The sequence below is a fragment of the Gasterosteus aculeatus genome, chromosome 15 (assembly GCF_964276395.1).
Source record: "Gasterosteus aculeatus chromosome 15, fGasAcu3.hap1.1, whole genome shotgun sequence".
Taxonomy (NCBI): domain Eukaryota; kingdom Metazoa; phylum Chordata; class Actinopteri; order Perciformes; family Gasterosteidae; genus Gasterosteus; species Gasterosteus aculeatus.
In genome coordinates this window covers 167,501-189,447 of record NC_135703.1, presented here as the reverse complement: position 1 = coordinate 189,447, position 21,947 = coordinate 167,501, and the positions used below count along the sequence as shown (strand labels likewise).

Genomic DNA, 21,947 nt, shown 5'->3' with positions numbered 1-21,947 from the left:
GACAAAAAAGCTTGTACACCTGCATCAAGTTTGTCAACTCTTTGACGGGGTGAAGGAGTCCGCACAGGTGGACTTTCTTTGGTCCAGATACGTCCCTGAAAGGCAGCTGGCCATCGTAAACTGTCCATTGAAAAGCGACCTTGCAATGGAGGGAAGTACACAGGTCACTGTCGGTACAGAGTGCACCCTGATCCCCAGAGGACGGGCGTTTACTGCGTTCCCTGAAGTGTCCTCGGCTGTTAGCACTGTTGGAACTTTTAAAGGCTGGCTTCAGGGTCTGTTGGTTTTGTCTGTCTTTGGTCCTAAATACTAAGAGGAAACCCGTTCACACGTTGGGGAACCTGTGAAACACGCTGTGTAACACGCTGTGTTTCCTTGGTTGGATGAGTTATTTATTTATTTTGATTTGATGACATGACCGTGAACTGTCCTGTATCAATAAAAGGTTTTTAAAAAATCCCCAAAACAAATTAAATTTCGATTATTATACATTTTTCAGAGTAAAAGACTGATGTGAGATTAATGAACACAGAATATCACAAACTATCACATAACTATATATAGAGACAAATACAATGATACACACACACACACACACACACACACACACACACACACACACACACACAGTCTGACACTGACTGTCGGGAGGAAGTGTGTGTGTGCGTGTGTGTCTTTGTGGGTTGTCCCTGCAGCAAGAGGAGGATCATATTAGACCTCAGGTCATCTCCTCCTCTCAGCACTACGTCTCTCTGCTCCTCTCTGCTCCTCTTGGCTCGGATCGGATCGCTTTGAACGGGACCAGGACCCGCACCGATACTTAGACCGGGGACCAGCAGAGCAGGAGCGGGACCTGCAGGACTTGCGTTCCGGTCGCGGGCTCCCGCCATGCTCGGCCCCGTGAAGATGGAAGGGCACGAGGCTCCGGACTGGAGCGGATACTACAGCGAGGAGGTCGGTGACTCTCTGCCGGCTTTAGGGCCGCTTTCACGGCCTTGAGAGGCTGCGACAGCCTCGGTCCGATCCGGGTCCGATCCGGGTCCGATCCGGGTCCGATTGGTCCGCATTAGTAGAAAGTGTTAAATTTAGGAGAAGCGAAGCGCGCAGCGTTACTACACATTTTGTGACTAATTTTATTGCACACGGAAGTTATTTGATCAAAGTTAAACTTTATTTTGTTTTCAGAAGGGAAACAAATTTAAATTTAAAAACAGCTTTGAAATATGATTTATAACAATACAAATAACTACAACAACAATTACGAAAAGCATATAAATAACAATGATAATAAAACGTAATAATACAAACGATCATAGTTGTAGTAAATAATGACAAAACATTATAATACAACCATAACAATAGTTAATAATCACAATAATAATAACGTGGAATTTCTCCGTCCGATCGAAGATAAACATTTTTCTCTTGATGTACGAATTAATAATCGAGGCGGTTCAGAGAGCATAATACGTCTTTTTATAAGGATGCTTGAACGAAAATAAATCGGCAATTCGTTTGATAAAATCACAAATTTATAACTTAATAATAAATGGATTATCGGAGTAAATCTCATGTTTAGTTTTTAAGATGATAAATATGATTTTTAATGACTAAATACCTTTACATTATTAGTCTTATAGATATTATTTATATATAAGATAAATAAGTCAAGTCAAGAGAATTGATAAAAATATCAGCTGAATTTGATTTATTTAAAATCTGTGATTGTTTAATTTGCGTCACAGAATATTAATATTAACATATTTCAATATTTGTATCGAAATTCTAGTTTGAAGGTTTTATGTTATATAATATTATTATTGTATTAATGGTCAGAGCGGAGAAACAGTCTCGAGCGGATCAAATGAAAAGTTACAAAATGATGTTGTCAATGTTCAAATATTATCTAGTGCTTCTAATTCTACATGCAATATTATATATATATATATAAATATATATATATACATGAATATAAACATATGCAAATATAAAGAGATATTATCATGGGATTGAAGAGTTCCGCCGTCTCACATCGGCGCAGGAGAAAACGGAGAAAGAAACTGCTGATCATGATGATTATAATAATAAATGATAACAATAATAATAATACAAATTAAAAATAATAATAATGCAATCATTTGCTTCTGGTTTCATTTAAAATCTAAACGCGTTGATCAAATTATATATGAAGCGCGTCAGTGACAAATATTTTTTATTCTATAATAATACAACATATATCTATATGTATATATATATATATATTAATCTATATATTCAAATTATTGGATTATTAATACAATTAATTAACTAAAAGGATTCAAACACCATTAATGAGTCTTGTTCACTAGATCTCTGCTTTTAAACTAAATCATTTTCCAAATGTGAATATTCACAAAACCTGAGGTGAAATATTTTCATCCGGTTTATTATTGATTTATAATTACAAAGCAAGGCTGGGTGGGGGTCCCGAGGGGATTCTGGTCTGACTGGTTATTTTCTCACTGAGTTCTGCTGTGGTCTTACGTTCTGGTGTAACTGGTCTGTCTCTGGTCTCTGTGCAGGTCTACTCTCCAATGGCGGGCGGTGGGATGGGTTCTGGTCTCGGGATGGGATCCATGTCGGGTTACATGTGTGGCAGCGGAACCACGTCCGGGTCCTTCAACATGTCGTACGGCGGGACCGGCCTGAGCCCCCCTCCGGTGGGTGGGATGGGGGGGATGGGTGGCCCGGCTCCGGTGACCATGTCAGGTCTAGGAGGGGGCGTGGCCTCCATGGGCGGGACCTTGAGCCCTTCCGGTATGACGTCGGCCCAGCAGGCGTCCATGGGCCTGAACCCGTACGGTGCCTTAAGTCCCGCCATGAGCCCCGGCGTGGCGTACGGCAGTGGCGGGCTAAACCGAGGCCGCGACAACAAGGCCTTCAGGAGGAGCTACCCGCACGCCAAGCCCCCCTACTCCTACATCTCCCTCATCACCATGGCGATCCAACAGGCGCCCAGCAAGATGCTGACGCTAAGCGAGATCTACCAGTGGATCATGGACCTGTTCCCGTACTACCGGCAGAACCAGCAGCGCTGGCAGAACTCCATCCGGCACTCGCTGTCGTTCAACGACTGCTTCGTAAAGGTGTCGCGCTCGCCCGACAAGCCGGGGAAGGGGTCCTATTGGACTCTGCACCCAGACTCTGGTAACATGTTTGAGAACGGCTGCTACCTGCGGCGCCAAAAAAGGTTCAAGTGCGACAAAAGGCCCCCGAGCAAGTCCGACGGAAGGAAGGAGCTGAGCGGGGGGGCGTCGCCATGCAAGGACAAACCCCCAGGGCTGCTGGACCCCTCCTCGCTGGCCTCCTCCAGCCAGGCGTCCTCGCCTCCGGGCCTGGACCTGCGGGGGTGTGGGCCGTTGGACTCCAAGGTGCCTGGCTCCCAGCTGTTGTCCTCCCTGTCGTCGCCCCCCCACTCCATGGCGCACGAGTCCCAGCTGCACCTGAAGGGAGACCCCCACTACTCCTTCAACCACCCCTTCTCCATCAATAACTTAATGTCATCCTCGGAGCAGCAGCACAAACTGGACCTGAAGGCCTACGAGGCGCTGCAGTATTCCTCCTATGGGGCCGGGGGGCGGGCCGTGGAGCCACTGGAGGCCTCTTACTACCAGGGGGTCTACCCCAGACCACTCCTCAACACCTCCTAGTCCTCTCCTCTGGACTTCCTGCATGCTGCCATCCTGGAGTTGCACACAGAGCTGGAACTGAACTCCTGAACCAGGACTCAGGACCGAAACTCAAAGAGACGCCTTAATACTCGGCCATTCAAACTGACCCCAGGTCTGAATCCTCCTTTTACATAGTGAGTCACAAACAACTAGAAGGTCCTTGTGCTCCAGATGATACATTTTAGAAACATCTGGATTAACAACTGATCTCATTTACTGGATTTAAATATTTGTGGCCCGGACCCCACAACTCTAACTTCCAGTGGACGTCTTCTAATTAGAACAAGCAGACGGGGCTTTATTGATGATCAGTGTCATTTCAAACATTTTAGAATCTTATTTAAATAATAAATGAAAATTTCCCTGGTCATTAGTTATATTTAATGAGTTGAGGCCCCTCAGACGGCCCAGAGCGTCAGCTGGAGAAAAAGATTTGAACAACTTCAAGGTCAAAAGAATCATTTTGATTGGAAATATGAGAAGGATTCATTTCTCCCATGACCTCGCCTGCCTCTTTGCTGACCTCCTGAGGGGTCACGACCCCCCACGCAGATTAAAGATCCTGGTCTAAAGGGCCGGCTGTGTGGCGTCTGTGTCCAGGCAAATTTCTGATCAAACCTACGTGTCATCACGTATCTACTGATCCAATTATTAGTACAAGACTATCCTATAATATATACACATACATATCTGTATTTATCTATAGACATATATGTGTAGATATGTTTGTTTGAGATTCTGTGTGTAAAAGGACTCACTTCCTGTTGTATTTAAACTTCCTGTTGTATTTAAACTGCAGCTTCTGTCCATCAGTGACTCTGGTTGACAATTGTTCTTATCATGTGCATGAAGCTGGAGGTCGTCTTCCTCTTCCTCTTCTTCCACTTGCTTATCCTCTGCCTCTCCTTTTCTCTTTGTTTGCATCTTCTTCTTCCTTGTCTTCCTCTTCTTCTTCAAAAACGGAGGAACAAGGGACGTGAGGAAGTGAGGAAGGATGTTTGTGACCTCCAGCTTGTCCTTGTTGTGTGTTGGTTTTTGACTTTGCTGCATGTTCTTCTTCTTCATGTTGTTAACTTATTCTGTCATTTCCAAATAAAACAATAAAACATTTATTGATTTGTTCTTTAAAATGTGGGTTTTCTCTCCGTCTCTCTCCCTCCCTCCCCCTCCTCACCCATGCCAGTAAACACGGCCGGCACAGTGAGCCTCCTGCAGACCTCCTCTGTGGGTTTTAACCTGAACTCTGCACATTTCACTTTCATCTGAAGCTTTTTCTTTTATTCTTCTGCTAAGCCATGAAATGTCTTTAATAATCCCCAAATGATGCGCTAATTACCCGACAACACAGACCGAGGCTGGCCCCATGTATGTATAAACGTATGTATGTACACACATTATATATATACATACATATATATACGTATATGTATATCATTACATCACATGTCATTTATCATCGCTTTTATCCAAAGCGACTTACAATAAGAACATTTCAACCATAAGGACACAAACTCAGATGAACAAGAAACAAGAAAGTGAAATTTCATCAAATAAGCCGAATTACAACTTGCTGTAGATAAGAACCGTTATAAGTCCAATGTAAGTGCTGCAGGTAGTTAGTGTGTTAGTGGAGGTAGAGTCTGAATGTATATATATATATACATATATCTGAATGTATATATGTATATATATATATATATATGTATATATACATATATATATATATACATTCAGATATATGTATATATATATGTATATATATACATATATATATATACATTCAGACTCTACCTCCACATATACATATATATGTATATGTACATATACATATATATGTATATGTACTGTATATGTATATATATATGTGTGTGTGTGTGTGTGTGTATATTTATAATACAGGTAGATGAAATCCTGCGTTCTGATTGGTTGAGAGTGAGTCACGAGGGGTAAATTATTGAGCGATAATGTACAGTTGCTGTTCAGATTGACCCGAGCGTTCTGTATCACTGCGCAGGAGAAGCATACATATATATATATGTATACATATATATATTATATACTTATATATATATATATACTGAAAACTCAAAACAAAACAAAAGGGCACCCTTCGCCAAAATGATTTAACTTATGTATTTATTTGTGTTAACAAACTAACTCATATTGAATAAATAAATGCACAAAAGAAGAAAACAGACAAAACCATCTTGTACTTAGTAATAAGGTACGAGAGGTACATTATCGTCAATGTTACTTGCAGCGTTTCTGGTCTTTTTTGACTGAGCTAAAAGCAAAGATGGTCGCGGACATGTTTGTGTAGATGTGTTTGTTTGAGATTGTGTGTGTAAAAGGAGCCACTTCCGGACAATTGTCTTGGTAACAGTATTGGAACCAGTCACAGGTGAGCAGTAGTACAGGAGAGGCCTCGGCATACAGCATATATATATATGATATATAATATTATATATATACATATCTATAACCACGTAAGTCACAGCGCTTCTAGTTTTATTTACTTTATTTTCTTCCTGTGGTAAATATGATTTGTAATGCAAACAAACTCAGTTACTCATTTTGAACTCAGTTATTCTACTAAAGACATTTATCTGGTGATATAGTTTATCCAGAGGTTATTGATCTGGTATCTAGCAGATGGTATATATATATATATATATATATACATACATACATATATATATATATATATATATATGTATATTCTTATATATTTTAACATTGTTATAACATTGTTATATATGCATATATATATATATATATATTTATTATTTATTTTTTTGAAGGGGTTAGTGTGTTATTACTGAACACATGCTGCATGTGTTCAGTAGTGAGGCTCCCTGTTAATGAGGTAAAGTGGTCTAGCACAAAAAATACTTTTTAATCTGTAAAGACTGGTTTTGTTTTGAAAAAGAGAAAAAAAACACAGTTGAGTACTTCAGTGATACAGGTTGAGCAGTTTCACAATAAATAAATCAACCAATCAAATTAACTTCATTTCTACTTTTTTATCCATCCCTCCGACCTCAGACTGTGTGAGTCTGCATGTCGTCACTGAGTCGGTGCTCGTTGTAACGTTTCACACATCTCGTGTGTTGTCCTCACGCCGCGTGTTGCTGCGTGTTCAGAGGCTCGTACCCGCCTCATTCGCTGCCGTTCTAAGGACGCTTCATTCTTCTTCGTTGGTTTGTCCACAGTCCTTCTGCACGCCGCATCAGCGTAGTCTGCACAAGTCTCTCCACTGGTGGTTTGTAGCTAGAGGGCTTTAACCGCGGCGTGGCGCTTCAAGTAGTACTTCAGGCTCGCAGTACTTCAGGCGCGTAGTACTTCAGGCTCGTAGTACTTCAGGCTCGTAGTACTTTAGGCCCGTATACTGCGGTGGTAAGACACCTCCGGTTGGCAGTGGCTTTCCTTTATCGCCTGGTGAAGATTCTAAATGGTAAATGGACGGTACTTGTACAGCGCTTTTCTAGTCTTCTGACCACTCAAAGCGCTTGAATACTACATGACATCATTCACCCATTCACACCCATTCACACACTGATGACATCATTCACCCATTCACACCCATTCACACACTGATGACATCATTCATACACTGATGACAGGAGAACCACACACAGTGACACCGGCCCATCAGTCACTAACATCCACACACTGTAGTCGCAGCTACAGGAGCAACGTTGGGTTAAGTGTCTTGCCCAAGGACACATGGACATGCGGGTTAGCAGAGCCTGGGATCGAACCGACAACCCTCTGATTGGAGGACGACTGTCACCTGAACCCTCACCCACAGTCGCCTCATCCTAAATGAAAATGTCCATTTAAAGGCGCAGTACTTTTCTGCATTTTCTCAGCACGCAGCAGAGTTAATGTATGATGACATCATTGGTTGTTACGGTAACGCATTTATAACGCAGTAACGTGCAGAACTATTTCTTAACTTCATTTGTTCAGAAAAATTGTAAACTTCAGAGGAAATAAAGTATGAACAAAACCAAAACTAGTGATGTAAAATCTTTCATTTGAAATATAGGCTGAATTAAGTAAATCTATTGTAATACTTTTAGGAACATTGTAACTGAGCTGTGAGGGGCTACTTGTCCTACAGTGCTGTATCGCAGTACTTCCTCCTCCAAACCAGTAAACATGTACCGGGTCCCTGTGCCACCCAGTCTGTTGTAATGCGAGCCATATGTTCCTGGCACAAGGGGAGGTGGGGGGGGGGTCCGGGGTCCCAGCATCATTTGAGTGAAGCTTTTCTCTCCTTCCAAGCCTTATGGAGGGAAATGTCGTCCCTTTCTTCTGCTCGCCTTTCATTCGCTACCTAGAAAGATAGGGCTGGGGCCGGGGGCCCGGGGGGGGGGGGGGGCACGGGGGACCACTCAGCCCTTTGGAGGGGGATTGGAATTAATTATCTCCAATAACACGATTGTGCTCCAACCACAAAAAGAGCAAAGAAGAAATCCTCTCCAGAATAAGAGAGAGGAGAAGAAAAGAAGACAAAGAAGGGGGGGGGGGGGGGGCAGACAGTGGTGCACTTTGTGGACGAAACCATCACATATATCACACATGTACTAATATATCTGTGCGTAAAATATGTATATATATATATACATACACATATTTTTAAATGAAAATGTCCGTTATATATATATATATATATATATATATATATATATATATATATATATATATATATATAGCCAGACATACATATGTGTGCAAATTTTATTGAACTTATTGAAATATTAAGATCACCTGCCAGACAATCAGAGAGCAAAGCTTCTGATGCAAACATCAACACAAGGATGTGTAAGACTCATGAGTTCTCTCACACACCCACACACACACACACACACACACACACACACACACACACACACACACACACACACACGCCCCCCTCTCCCAGGTGGCGTCAGAAGTTGGAGCTCCTACAAACTGAGTCTTTCTTCAGAACAAGCAGATTACCGGCTGCAGGATTAAACCAGAACACCCAAGATGACCACGAGTGGTCCGCCGTTACCATGGTAACCAGGCGGCAGGGGGGGACACACACGCATACACAAACAGATGCATGCTGATGACAACTTTTGTCTGTAAAATTTCTTGGAAATTGGAAAATCAGCAAAAATTAAATAAAATCGTTGAATAACTGTTGGTTAATTTAAAGTTGATTCAGAGACTTTTCTTTCCTGTGATCGAGTCATTGATTTGATTTGATTACATATGAAACATGTTTCCATTATTATTATTGTTGGCTCTATTTTCAATATTAATACTATTATTCTAGTTATCATTATCGACAATGTGATTAATAGTGTTATTATTATTGTTAATATTAATATTATTATGTTATTACTACCTGTTTTTAGTATTATTACTATTATTACTTCCTTCCCCCCCTGTATGTACTTTAGTATGAAGTACATACTAATGGAGTATACGGCATAGTGGCCGTCTTCATCTCATACTTTGTACTGGCAGAGTTGGCACTGTCACGGTTTGGGTTAACGTCTGGTTTTATTTTGTAGTTCTTGCCTCTGTTCTCCCTGGGTCGTGTCACTTCCTGCCTTGTCCTGTCGTCCCCTGTGATTGTCTGATTGTTTCCACCTGTGTCCAATCACCTGCCCCTCCCTGGTGTATTTAAGTGTGTGTGTCTGTTGTCCATCGTCTATCGTCCTGGAGGTTCCTTGTTCCTGTGTGTGTTTTTGCCCGTTGGCCTTTTGCGTTTGTGCATTTTGACTATTAAAGTCCTTTTTGTTTCCCGCAAACTCTGCGTTTGAGTCCTGCCTTTTTCCCCACGCAACATCCCTGACAGGCACTTCATTATGGTGAAGAAGTACTTTGTGCTGATGGAGAAAGTAATGTGTGCTGATGGAGAAATGTTCCAATCCGAATGGTTTCAGAACCGAAATCATGAAGACGAAGATGAGGAAGCTCCATCTTTTTTACTTTAATCCTACTTGTTGAAAGTTGTCAAAGTTAAATTTTAATTAGAAGTTTTTAGGGAACAAGAAGTCAGAGCAGCTTCCAACTATTAGTCACATCCTTAAATAAACAGAGAGGAGGAGGAGAAGAGGAGGAAGAGGAGGAAGAGAGGAGCAGCTTCCTCCTATTAGTCACATCCATAAATAAACAGAGAGGAGGAGGAGGAGGAGGAGGAAGAGGAGGAGGAGGAGGATCAGAAGTTTTATTCATTCTTGGACTAAATTGGAATCAGTTTTCTGTCGAGGAAATATACATCACATTAAAAAGAGAAATGATTTGTTGTAACTCAACTATAAATATTAACAAAATTGAATATTAACTCTTTATTTTACACATCATGAAAATGTAAAGGAGGTCAGACTTCCTCTGCTTTTAATGGGCGCGAATAAGGCGACAAAGCTCCGCCCACGCATGGCGTTCTGGCTGACGTCTCGACAGGGTCACATAGTTGCCCTTTTATCAATATGCGTTCTTGTGTCCTCGCGTGTCCTTCTTATGGACTTATGAAGGGTCATTAGTTTGCATCTCGCCGAGAACCGTCATAATACCCGGATGTGAAACGCCGCCTCCATTTTACCCAGAATGCATCAGAGCAGACCGTTCTTGTGTGATCCAAATGGCCACGTTGACAATGAGCTCCAGGATGTGAGGTGACTCCTCCGCTCATCGCAGCCTGTTCTCCAGGAGGCTTCGGTCAGATGCCCGCTGGTGTTCACGTCTCCATGGCGATTATACAGGAGATACAACTATCAGGACTCGAGTGTTCATAGCGTTTCATCTGTTTGTTCACTGGTAACGTTACGTTTGTTTGAGGCCAGAGTTTAGTTTCATAATTTCAAACCTCACTTGGGCGCAGTAGAACTACAACGTTGTGTCAGTGAGGCCTGTTGTACTGTCTATCGTTGTCCACTAAAACGAATAATGCTTTAATTTAAGGACACGAGGAGTCATCGAGACTCTAAACCGGCAGCAGGACGTCAGCTTCAAAGGGACTTTAAATGTAATAATAAGAAGTACATGTTTCTTTCATGTGTGGTGAGCTGCTTGCTTACATGCTTGAATGTTTCTATTCATTTCATGGTTCCACCTACAGCCTCATTGTCACTGTATCATAGATATTAAATACTATATTAATCACTATCGATGTAGACACACAGAAGAGGTTCAACTTCATTTCTAGTGATGTTTGTGCATTTACCTGTACAAGGACCACACTAATTATCAGCCTCTTGATGTTTGAGACAAACGGTAGGTGTGTGTGTGGAATGTGTCCCTTTCCATTAAAACATGAACGGATTCATTATTGTTACTTTATCACACCATCTCTGTACTTTGTGTTTAACGTGAATAAATATTAGATATACACATCTCAGTGTAATCCAGTAAAGTTCAGCTGCTCCTCTTCATCTTCATCAGAAACATTACAGACTGGACAGCAGTTCTGATCTCACTCATTCAATGTCTGATAAATATATTTAAAAGGGTTTCCTCTGGCTGATTATATATACTATTTTTTAATTTCAGAACAAAATAAAAGCTTGATAGTAAAATAAGGTCAAGAACTGTATTAAATTCATTAGCAAGACCAGTTGACGTCATCAAGTCAGCTGCTATTCCAAACCTCTGAGTCTGGACTCCTGAGTATGCAAGTCGTTCTCGGCATTCTAGGTATTGAGAAGTGGCTAATGATACTTACTGTGGAGGCGAGGGAGGCGTGGCCTCTATACACACACTGTGGGCGAGGAAGGAGGCGTGGCCTCTATACACACACTGTGTCAGAGTAAGAGGCGTGGCCTCTATACACGTACAGGGCGAGAAAGGAGGCGTGGCCTCGATACACACACTGTGGGCGAGGAAGGAGGCGTGGCCTCTACACACTGTGGGCGAGTAAGGAGGCGTGGCCTCTACACACACACTGTGGGCGAGTAAGGGGGCGTGGCCTCTACACACACTGGGCGAGGAAGGAGGCGTGGCCTCTACACACACACACTAGGCGATGGATACAGCACCAACCTTGTGAACAATTGGAGACAGAAGCATTCGCTCATAATGTTCAGTTAATTTTGGGACCAAGATTTAATTCACATTTAAGCTGATAAATATAAAAAAAATCAATTCAAATATAATGTCATATTTCATGATCAGGACACACAAATTCCAAAAGTTCTCAAGAGATTAGTTTAAGATAAACAAGAAAGAAAGAATACTTGTATTAATACATATTAAAAGATGTATAAAATCTAAATGATAACAGAGCTGTAGGTGCTCATCTGAAGAGAGGCAACAGGAGATAGGAGGTAGCAGGTAGGAGACAGGAGACACAGTTCTTTGTGATATCTGAGAGGAGATCACATGACGGCTCGGAGGCTTCCGGTCCCGACTTTCTTCCTCAGCACCTCGACCAGCCGCTCCAACCTGAGAGGGAGAGGGGGGCTCAATCCACAGTGACCACTAGCAGACAGCAAGTACTTCTTAGTAAAGGACCACGCTTGTCATTGGTAAAAGTACTGAGCTTTCTTCTGATGCGTCCAGTTAAAGAGGCGACTTTCAAAGATTCCGCCTGCAGTGAGGATGTTTCTACCTGATCACATCTCCACCTGCTCAGTGATGAAGGTGCTTATTGTCGGTTTGTGGATATTACCCTGTGGGTCTGGGTGGAGGAGGAGAACTCAGATGATGAGATGTTGACCCTGGACGACTTTCTAACTTCGACTCTCTCTGTCTCTTCCCTCCAAAAGCAAATTAAACTTCCTGTCTCTAATAACCAGCAGATTTCCATCACCCCCCCACACACACTCCAGAGAGTAAATATTCCTCTCTGCACTATTCACAAACTTGGGAGGCTCTTCAGAGCCGGCGAGCCCCCCACTGGCAGCCAAATTAGAGCAGAAAGCTGCAGGTTTGAGCCCAGGAGGACGACTTAAGCTGCTTTCATCATGAATCTCATCCCTTCATCTTCACTCTGATGAGATGAGAAGAATCCTCGTTATTCAGCGTCATCCCAGACCAGCAAGGATTAATTCTCCCTGAGACACTTGCTCCGATGTCCACTGAATATGAATCATCGGAACCAAATCTCCTTAGTCCAACACGCTTAACAAGTGTGTGAACACATCCCGGAGTCTCTGACGGCGGTTAGAAACAGACACATGTTACTGATGGAAAAAAACTCTGGTCTCAGAGTGGACCTCAAATGATTCACAAGAACCTTTAACACCCCGGTGACTCTCTGAGGGAGACGTCAACTCAGTAAACATCTATCTACACACACACACAGAATCACGTACAGACGCACACACATGTACACACACTCCTAAACTTCCAGCTGTTATTGAGCCGTCTGTGTGTCCGTTGTCTGAAACGTGAGATTATGGATGAATCTTATGATAATAAAGGAATAAGCTGATGTCTGTGTTCTCTCTTCACTGCAGTGGAAGCAGCACCAAACACAAAAAGGAATTTTCATCCAAGCCTGAAATGAGACTACAAAGCGAAATTCTTGTGTTAATTTTTCGGTGTTAAGCAAAAGTGTTGAAGTGCAAAGTTGAAATCACACTGCAAAAAGTTGATTCAACTGTTACAGAGTCAATTGTAGGAATGGAGTCATTATCCAGTGTCAAGGACTTGACTTTGCATTGCATATGGATAGACATGAGCTTAAAGCCACAATCATTTCAAAGTCCCTCGGTACGGGTAGACAATGCATGAAATGTGTGTATCACATTTTGTGTGTTAACTTTTAAATCATTTTTTGTCTCCAGTTTGTCCACCGGGTTTTCTTGACACTCATCTTGATCATAATGACCTTGTGACCTTTGTGGCTGTTCTGGTGCCATTCTGAGCTGTGGTAAGATTAACAAATGATTAGCTTTATGATTATTTTTATTGATTTATTAGAAAATGCTTGTTAAGTAAAAAAGCAGAAATACGTCAAGGTAGTTGAGTGATTTCCAGAACTTCCACCAATCAGGTTAAGCATGTTTTGAAACTGACCAATAAATATTGAATTTGGATTTTGCAACCTGATAACAACCACAAATGACATTTTTTTTCTGTACAGTTGTTGCAAAATTTGGCCTGACTGCTGATGCAGAGATCAGATCATTTACACCGACTGTCTGGGACCAAAGTGGACCCGGAAATCTTTTCAGACCTGCTTGAAAAAGGGGAAGACTTGTAAAAGGTCCATGTTGATGGTGGTAAGTAATTGTCAGAATGTCACAATGATTTGTTCTACTCTGTGATAGCTGTAACAGCCTTCCGAACATGTTCTGCTGATTTAAGATGACTTTAACAAATCTCTTTGTTTTAAAAGATTCTAAAGATGTGTCCATTTCTTCTGAAACATTCTTCCTCTCCGATGCCTCCACTCTCCCCTTGGATGAAAGTCCATGTGAGACTCCGAGGAAAAAGTGTAGAACAGATGACCAGTCTCACAACGAAATGGTCGAAAATGTAAAATGTTGACCTGATAATGTTCATTGTTGAAATGGATATGCTTTTAGTCGTAGTTATATGTAGTATTGTTCTAGGTGTAAGATGTCAGGCTTGACAAAACAACTGGGATGTACAGTCAGGTTCCTGGTCCTCAAAACTATCCAGTCTATGTTTAGTAATAAAGAAACACTGGAAGCCTTTCAGCAGACAAAAGAACATAAAGATGGCTTATTTGAAGACATTGTAACGAGTCTCACTTGAGGACTTTCTCGCTGGCCTCTCGCTCGGCCTCCCGACAGCGCTGAAGCTCCGCCCCCATATTCTCTTTCTCGTTGGACAGCTGCTGCACCAAAGCCAGTGGAGACCCTCCATCGCTGGGAAGGGGGGCATGGAGGTCCTGGAAGCTGAGGGGGGGGGAGGTGGGAGCAGAGAACAGGATGTTTGTTCTGCATTATGACTGGATCATCATTACATACATAGACATATACATACATAGACATATACATATACATACATATACATATACATATACATATACAGTCCATCCGGAAAGTATTCACAGCGCTTCACTTTTTCCACATTTTGTTATGTTACAGCCTTATTCCAAAATGGATTAAATTCATTATTTTCCTCAACATTCTACACACAACAACCCATAATGACAAAGAGAAAAATGTTTTTCGCAAATTTTTGCAAATCTGTTCAAAATAAAGAACGAAAACATCACATGTACATAAGTATTCACAGCCTTTGCTCAATACTTTGTTGAATCACCTTTGGCAGCGATTACAGCCTCAAGTCTTCTTGGGTGTGATTCCATATGCATATGTATACATGCATACATGCATACATACATGCACATATATACACAAAGATCCACAGCTAAGGGGGGAGAATCTGTACTCCATTTATCTGGACTTTATGGAAAAGCGGGAAGACGAAAGACGCTGTTGACCATTTATTATCATTAAGTAAACCTCAATAAATCCAAATTGGAGTTTGTGCCAAACCACGTGAGAAACACAGCAAACATGTGGAAGAAGGTGCTCTGATCAAATGAGACCAAAATGTAACCGTTTGGGCTCATTGCAAAACGCTGTGTGGATGAAACCCAACACTGGCAGCACGCCACCCCAACAGGGAAACGGATCTAGCAAAGACCAGACCAGGTCCAGAGATAGATTCCCTAAAGACCAGACCAGATCCAGATTTACCAGAAATCATATCCATAAGACAAGATCTACCAAAGACGGATCCAGTAAAGACCCGACCAGATTTTCACAGACCAGTGCAGATTTAGAGGCCAGATCCAGAGATAGTTCCACTAAACAAGGCGTAGCCTCTGATCTGCATATATCTACCAAAGAGATGAAAATAGAAAGCAAAACCGAATTATACAACTGAACTAGAGAAGAAAATGGCTGCAAACAAGCTTGGCTCCTGGACTACATAAAAACTGTAGCAGGCCTCTGCAAAGAACCGCAATCACGTCAGTCACGTCGCTGAGGACGGCAAAAAAGCACGCTTGGGAGAGAATCCGGTCATTTTTTAAAACAAAAAAACATTCTTTAAAGTCAAATGAAAAAAGCTTTAAGGATGGCAGACAAACAGATGGAATTGAATAAACGCACGATCCAATCAGGTCCTCATGGGTTTGTTACTGTGGGAATAGGAGAGTTTCCTCAAACATGACATAATGCTGGTGCCGCTACTCAGTTTACAGACACTGACCTTCGAGGTGCTTGTAGCACCTGGAGCTCCACGTCAATGTCCTTCCGCCTCAGCAGCTCCGTCTGATTGGATAAAAGAAATGTCAATCACATTGAATTTCTGATAATAAGCCAATTGAAATCATGGTGCAGCAGAAGGATGATGATGAAGACGATGATGTCTTGTCTTATATGTGTGTGCTGTCTTACGGCTTCATCTTGATCCCAGTGAGTCTAATTCGAAAAGGATTAATTAACTAATTGCCTCATTACCTAACATCAGTATGAACACAGCAGGCAGGAAACTCCAGTTGCATTGTGGGAAAAGAGCTGTCGTCTAGAAGATTGTGACCTTGATTGAAAATAAACACTCACAGAATGTCTCTTCCCTTCTCTTGTCTTTTCTCACCTACTCCTCCGAATCCTCCCCTTTCATCTCAACTTCCTCCTACTCCACCACTTTCCTCTTCCTCCGACTGCTTCCATTTCTACTCCACCTCTGTGTCCTCCTCCACCTCCTCCTCGTCTATGCTAATTAAACCTTGAATTGAGTTTAAAGTGAGACATCAAAGTAGAACCAAACCCAGAGAGTAAATATCTGTCTTCAAAAGAACCAGATTTATTAATCAGAATAATTTCCAAATGAGGTGATAGATGACCTTTAACATGAGGAGTTAAGGTTGGGGGGGGTGGTGAAACCTGCCGGCCCAGACCTTCATCATCGAGAGGTAAGGTCAACCTTAGGGGAGGGGGCTCTTAATTTGACTTAATTAGTCTCTTCAGACTCTACAGTAGATCCAGAAACAAGTTTGGAAGGTTTATGGTTGCGATTTTGTTCTGTTTCAAAGATCTTGTGGAAAGCTCCTGGTCTCACTCCTGGTCCTGGTCTGTGGGTCTTGGCTCAGCGGTTCTGTCTCAGCTGCTGCTTGTGTTTCTGTTATTAAAGCAGCAGACTTTAATCCCTCAGAGCCTGTGGACCCCATTACCAGACCTGACACACACACACACACACGGTAACACACTACACACACCAGTGACACACAGTGAAGGCCGCTGCGTGTTTCTGCGTCTGCGTCGACGCACCTTTCACTTCCTGGTTGTAAAGTCCTGCGTGTGTTGCAGAGCGATTCACCTCCAGAACAACAGGTGGAGTCACGTGTTTTGTTGAAGACGACCTGGAGAGTCACGTCTTTGTGTGTGGAAGTCGCTGGTTGCTTTATTTATTGATCATAGACTTTATTGCCCCGTGCATCCACACTGCTGCTTTTCATCAAGGACACATTTGTCCCGTATTTTCCTCCACGACTTTGTTCCCCTCGTTGGTGGAGATCTCCCTCCATGAATCAGAGGCCATCCGGCGTCCTCATAGTCCGCCAATGACGGCTTGTACAAGCGCTCATATTTAAAAGCTCTTCAATCTGATCCGTTCTCTCGTAAACGTTCTTCCTTTTAATAACGGCCGTATTGTGCTGTGAAAACGGAGACGTGAGACTCCGTAAAGGACGTAGTCAGCGGACCAATCACAGCCTGCTGCTGCAGGACGCTGCGTCGCTTTACACGCTAGTCTAGAAAAATGGGTCGACGCACGCAAGGAGGCGTGAAAAGACACGCAAGGGACACGCAAGGGACACGCAGGGGACACGCAAGGGACACGCAAGGGGCGCCTTTTGTGTATGCGTGTCCTTGCGTCTCTCTGAAAACGCAGAAGCATAAACTAGGCTTAACACACTACACACACCCCAGTGTTGTGTGTAACGCATACTACACAACCCACACACACTAGTGACAAACTGTAACCAACTACACACTGATTACACAATGTAACACACTAACCCCGTTTGAACAGGTTGTTGATGTGTTGTTATGCATGTGTGTGTGTCTGCGTGGTTTACCTCTCGTGCATGCTCCTTTCTCTCCTCCATCACGTCCTGTTCCAATTGTTTACACTGCAGACAAACGCAATTTGGATTTACTGATCTGATCATCTTTCAATGATAAGATTCTGACTATTAAGAGAGAAGTGAGTGTCTCCTGCCTTCAACCAGTGGCGACCCGTCCTCGGATGTAGGAACCTTGGATGCAGCAGTGGGCCCTGATACCTACTTGGATGGCTTCTCTTCCATCAACCTTGATCAACTGACTTCTATAATTTCAAAGTCTAAATTTTGTCTCTTGGATCCGATTCCGACTAAGCTGCTTAAGGAAGTTTTTCCTTTAGTCTTTACTGGATATGATGAATGTGTCTTTGTTGACAGGACATGTACCACAGTCCTTCAACAAGGTAGCTGTAATTCAACCTCTTCTTGATAAAACTACTCTTGCTCCAGAGGTGTTGTTTGAGGATTTCCAGTCAGGATTTTGCATGCATCGTAGCACAGAAACAACACTGGTGAAAACGATGAATGATCTTCATGGGACCAAGGACTGGTCTCTGTTCTTGTCTTGTGTCAGTGCCACGTTTGACTCCATTGGTCATTGTATACCGTTTGTACTGTTTGTAGAACATTTGATTGGCATTAAAGGAACCACACGCAGCTGTTGTAAGTAGTATGTATTTATCGAATCGAATTTGTAATTGTGGGCTATACAAAAGAAAAAAAAAATGAACTCAATCGTTTTGGGTTCTCGCCATCTTGGTTTTGAGTTGTTGCCAATTTGGTTTTCTGTCATCGCCATCTTGTTTTTTGTTGAGAAGACCAAACGCTGAGCAAAAGTATTTTGAGGCAACTAATGAAAAATACCAAGAAGACGTCAATGCAGAGACTTCTACTGGCAACTGGTTGGTCCACTAGCACCACTGGTTCTGAGAGGCTCAAGTGGGTCCTGACGTCTGTTCTGTGGGGTCTGGTCACGGCCGTGTGATCCCGGAGGAGCGCTCGGACACGTGAATCTTAATCAGCTAGTAGCATCTAACAAGTCTGAAATACTTGACATCAGAAGTGCTAACACCAGTTTAGTTGTACTCCTGTAGAAGTACTGTAAGCATAACTGAGGTAAAACCACTAAAACATTATCATCAACATATATTTGTTTTAGTTGCTTGTTTATTGTTGCATTAATTACACATGACTCACTGCAGCATCACATAAAGTATAGAAACAATCATAACTACAGCTGTCAACATAAACGCATTAATCTATGCGATTAATGTGGCCAAGATTAATGCAACAAAATGTTTTAATGTAGTTAACGTACGTTTGTTTACTTCCGGGAGTAAACCAGAAGTTGACCGCGGAAACGGTCGCTAGCTGCAGTCAGTTACATCAAGATGGAGAAAGCTTTTTGTATTGCAAGTAAAACAAACAGACGCAACATACAGCAGAGAACTGTGCAAAAGGATTCCTCCACGTGTCAAACAGAAGGGGGGTGAGTGGCAAACAGACCACTTTACGCACCGCTATGCTAAGCTAGCGGCTAAGCTATCTGCTTAGTTATCGGAGTTGCTAGTTCAACACGTTCCACCAGGTGAAATTTGCCTCCAAGGTGATCAAATGTGTGTAGTTTTGTATTTAAAATAACATTTAAAATTGCACAACAGTGTCTTAATTACATGTTTTCTAAAGTCAATAGTCATTACTTGTAAGATTTAGTCTTTACAAGAAAAATCAACATTTCATTAAAAACAACATTGTAACAACATTCATTAATCGCTATTAATCGAGGATAATGAATTTCAAAATGTGCAATTAATTACTTCATTTTTTAAAACACATATGTCATATCTATTGCTTTATTTTCTTAAAGACTTTTTTGATCTACTTTTGTTTTCACTGTTTGTTTTTTCCAGTCAGAACCTAAAAAAGAGACCACAACCAATCGAACAAATGAGTCCCCGTAAATGTTGTAATGTGCCGAGCAACAGCTGACTCAGACAAGGGCCGCCTGTGGGAATCAAACACACAACCTTCCTGTGTGTGAACGCCATCCCTTCCAGGTGAGCTTTAATAACCTGTAAGGACTTGATATCAGCTCAATAAAGAACAGCTGCCGGCGCGATATGAAGCCCCCCCCCCCCATCTTTCTAATATTACCCAGAAGTCCCGGCTGCAGCGGTGAGATAATCCCTGAGAGATGAGCAGTGGGGGGGGGAGTGTAGTGTTCTGTCTCCTCCACTTCTCCTCCGATTAAGGTGTTACCATGGAGGAGTGGGGGGGTGGGTTGGGGCTAAAAGATGGTGGAGCGGGATATTGGCGGGGTTAGTGTCAGTAGACTGGGTGATGCTCAACAGAGACTTAAGTACAGCTCCCAGTTTTGAGGGGTTAATGGAGGCGGGTGGTTGTTACCGTGGCAACATTGAGGTCGAGATTTGGGGGTGTTAAAATGGGGTGTGGTACGGTGTGAGGCGGAAGGGGCGGAACCAAGAGACGCAAAGATGGAGCCGTGTGCATACAGGTACTACTTCATCTCTAAAAATACTACTTTCCCTACAAGTACCACATTAACAAATTAAAGTACTACTTTATCTCTGGTACATGTATTACTTCATTTCTACTAGTACTACATCAACACTCAAAGTACCATTTCACTTGTCCTCTGCTTCCTAACAACCGTTGCCATGGTGCCACTGAGAGCCTGTTGCCACGGTGACTGCAGTCGGAAAAGACGAATGTTTCTGATGTTTTTTGTTTTTTCATCCCTCAAACATATTCGGAGGAGGCGGAGCTTCTGAGTCACCACCGGCCCCACTACAAGCTGGGAGCTACTTTCTCCTGGCTCGGCCCTTCTGTCATCCTTCCAGCAGTGTGTCAGTCACCAATCTTCTTATCCCCCCCATCCTCCCACAGAGAGCAATATTTGAATCCAGATGCATTGTCGGTAATAAATCCCAGTTTGGGCAATAAACTCAAATAATCATCATCCTATAATCTGTTACTTATTGGTCAGAGATCCTTCCTCTCTTTAGTTCCAGACGATTAGGTGCATCATTATCATATCTTCTTTTCAACTGGTTTGCAAATGTATTTGTTCTAATTTTATTTTGGGAACCACTATTCTAATCAATTAATTTGCTCGAACAATACACAATTTTATTTGTCTTCATGTTTATGTAGAAAGGAGAAAAAAAAATCAATGTATATATATATGTACATACATTATATATATATATATATATATATATATATATATATACACACACACACATATATTTTTCTAATCCAGGTGATGGCAGGTGAAGTGAGGTTGCTCTCTGAGACACAGAACTGCAGAGTCTGTTTCCATAAGTAAATATTCAGCATAAAGATTACTTTCCGATAGCAGACACACGTACACCTGAGCAAACAGGTGTGTTCAGTAAACATCAGCTTTTGTCACAACGTCTCCTGATGTCAATGTTTGCCTCAACTGTTTCATTTTCACACATTCAAAATATTTATGTTCAAATTTTTTAGGTTGAGGCCTCTGTGACCCTTGGTAGACCCTTGATAACAACTGTAACCCTTGGTTACCATTTATAGGTCGAAAGGGAACCAGGCACAGGCAGACAGGTAAATAGGTACACAGTCAGACAGGTAAATAGGTACACAAGCAGACAGGTAAATAGGTACACAAGCAGACAGGTACACAGTCAGACAGGTAAATAGGTACACAGGCAGACAGGCACACAGTAAGACAGGTAAATAGGTACACAGGCAGACAGGTACACAGGCAGACAGGTAAATCGGTACACAGGCAAACGGGTAAACTCACCTTGGCGATTGCGCTGTCTCTCTCCTTCATCACAGCCATCATCTCCTGGGTGGTGATTTCATTTCTCCGTTGCCTTGCCAACCGTAAGTGCTGAACCAGAACTGAACCAAACCGTTGGACCTTCTGGACGGAGTCGGCATCACAAACACAGCAAAGGAGCTGGTCCATGTCCTGATCAATAAACAACTGATCGATCAGATCAAGTAATAACCATAATAATGAAAAGCTGTGAAGTTGGTTACTGAAGAGAACCTGTGCCTCTGCTGTGTCCTCGTCAGGATCCTCCAGAGAAACATCGAGGTGCCTAAAGAGACACAACATGGTGCACAGCATCAATCGTATGGCTGCTAATCATGTGCATTGATAACAGGGAGTGGGGGTTAGCCCCCCCCAC

At 42.3% G+C, this 21,947-nt stretch overlaps 2 protein-coding genes across 12 annotated transcripts in view; one reads left to right on the top strand and one right to left on the bottom strand.

Moving 5' to 3' along the window:
• The first annotated feature begins 731 nt into the window (after positions 1 to 731).
• Positions 732 to 4,840, top strand: foxa1 (forkhead box A1). Its single transcript, XM_040200563.2, has 2 exons — positions 732 to 954; positions 2,562 to 4,840. Exons 1-2 carry the CDS (start codon positions 889 to 891, stop codon positions 3,687 to 3,689), a joined length of 1,194 nt encoding a protein of 397 aa, XP_040056497.2. The 5' UTR covers positions 732 to 888; the 3' UTR covers positions 3,690 to 4,840.
• Positions 4,841 to 11,771: 6,931 nt separating this feature from the next.
• mipol1 (mirror-image polydactyly 1) overlaps positions 11,772 to 21,947 on the bottom strand; it is a 32,396-nt gene continuing 22,220 nt past the window's right edge. For all 11 annotated transcript variants that reach the window (XM_078089130.1, XM_078089127.1, XM_040199771.2 and 8 more), the window contains 6 exons: positions 21,806 to 21,857; positions 21,554 to 21,724; positions 17,758 to 17,811; positions 15,888 to 15,949; positions 14,414 to 14,560; positions 11,772 to 12,134 (listed from right to left, as the gene is read on the bottom strand). In XM_078089130.1, the coding sequence (XP_077945256.1) occupies positions 12,068 to 12,134; positions 14,414 to 14,560; positions 15,888 to 15,949; positions 17,758 to 17,811; positions 21,554 to 21,724; positions 21,806 to 21,857 (553 nt within the window). In that variant the 3' untranslated portion in view covers positions 11,772 to 12,067. The remainder of the gene's footprint in view (positions 12,135 to 14,413; positions 14,561 to 15,887; positions 15,950 to 17,757; positions 17,812 to 21,553; positions 21,725 to 21,805; positions 21,858 to 21,947) is intronic.

Bases quoted from the DNA above. Each gene is read 5' to 3' on its own strand.
- foxa1 (XM_040200563.2), top strand. From the start codon at position 889: ATGCTCGGCCCCGTGAAGATGGAAGGGCACGAGGCTCCGGACTGGAGC. The intron at 955-2,561 runs GTCGGTGACTCT...GTCTCTGTGCAG, and splicing joins GCGGATACTACAGCGAGGAG to GTCTACTCTCCAATGGCGGG.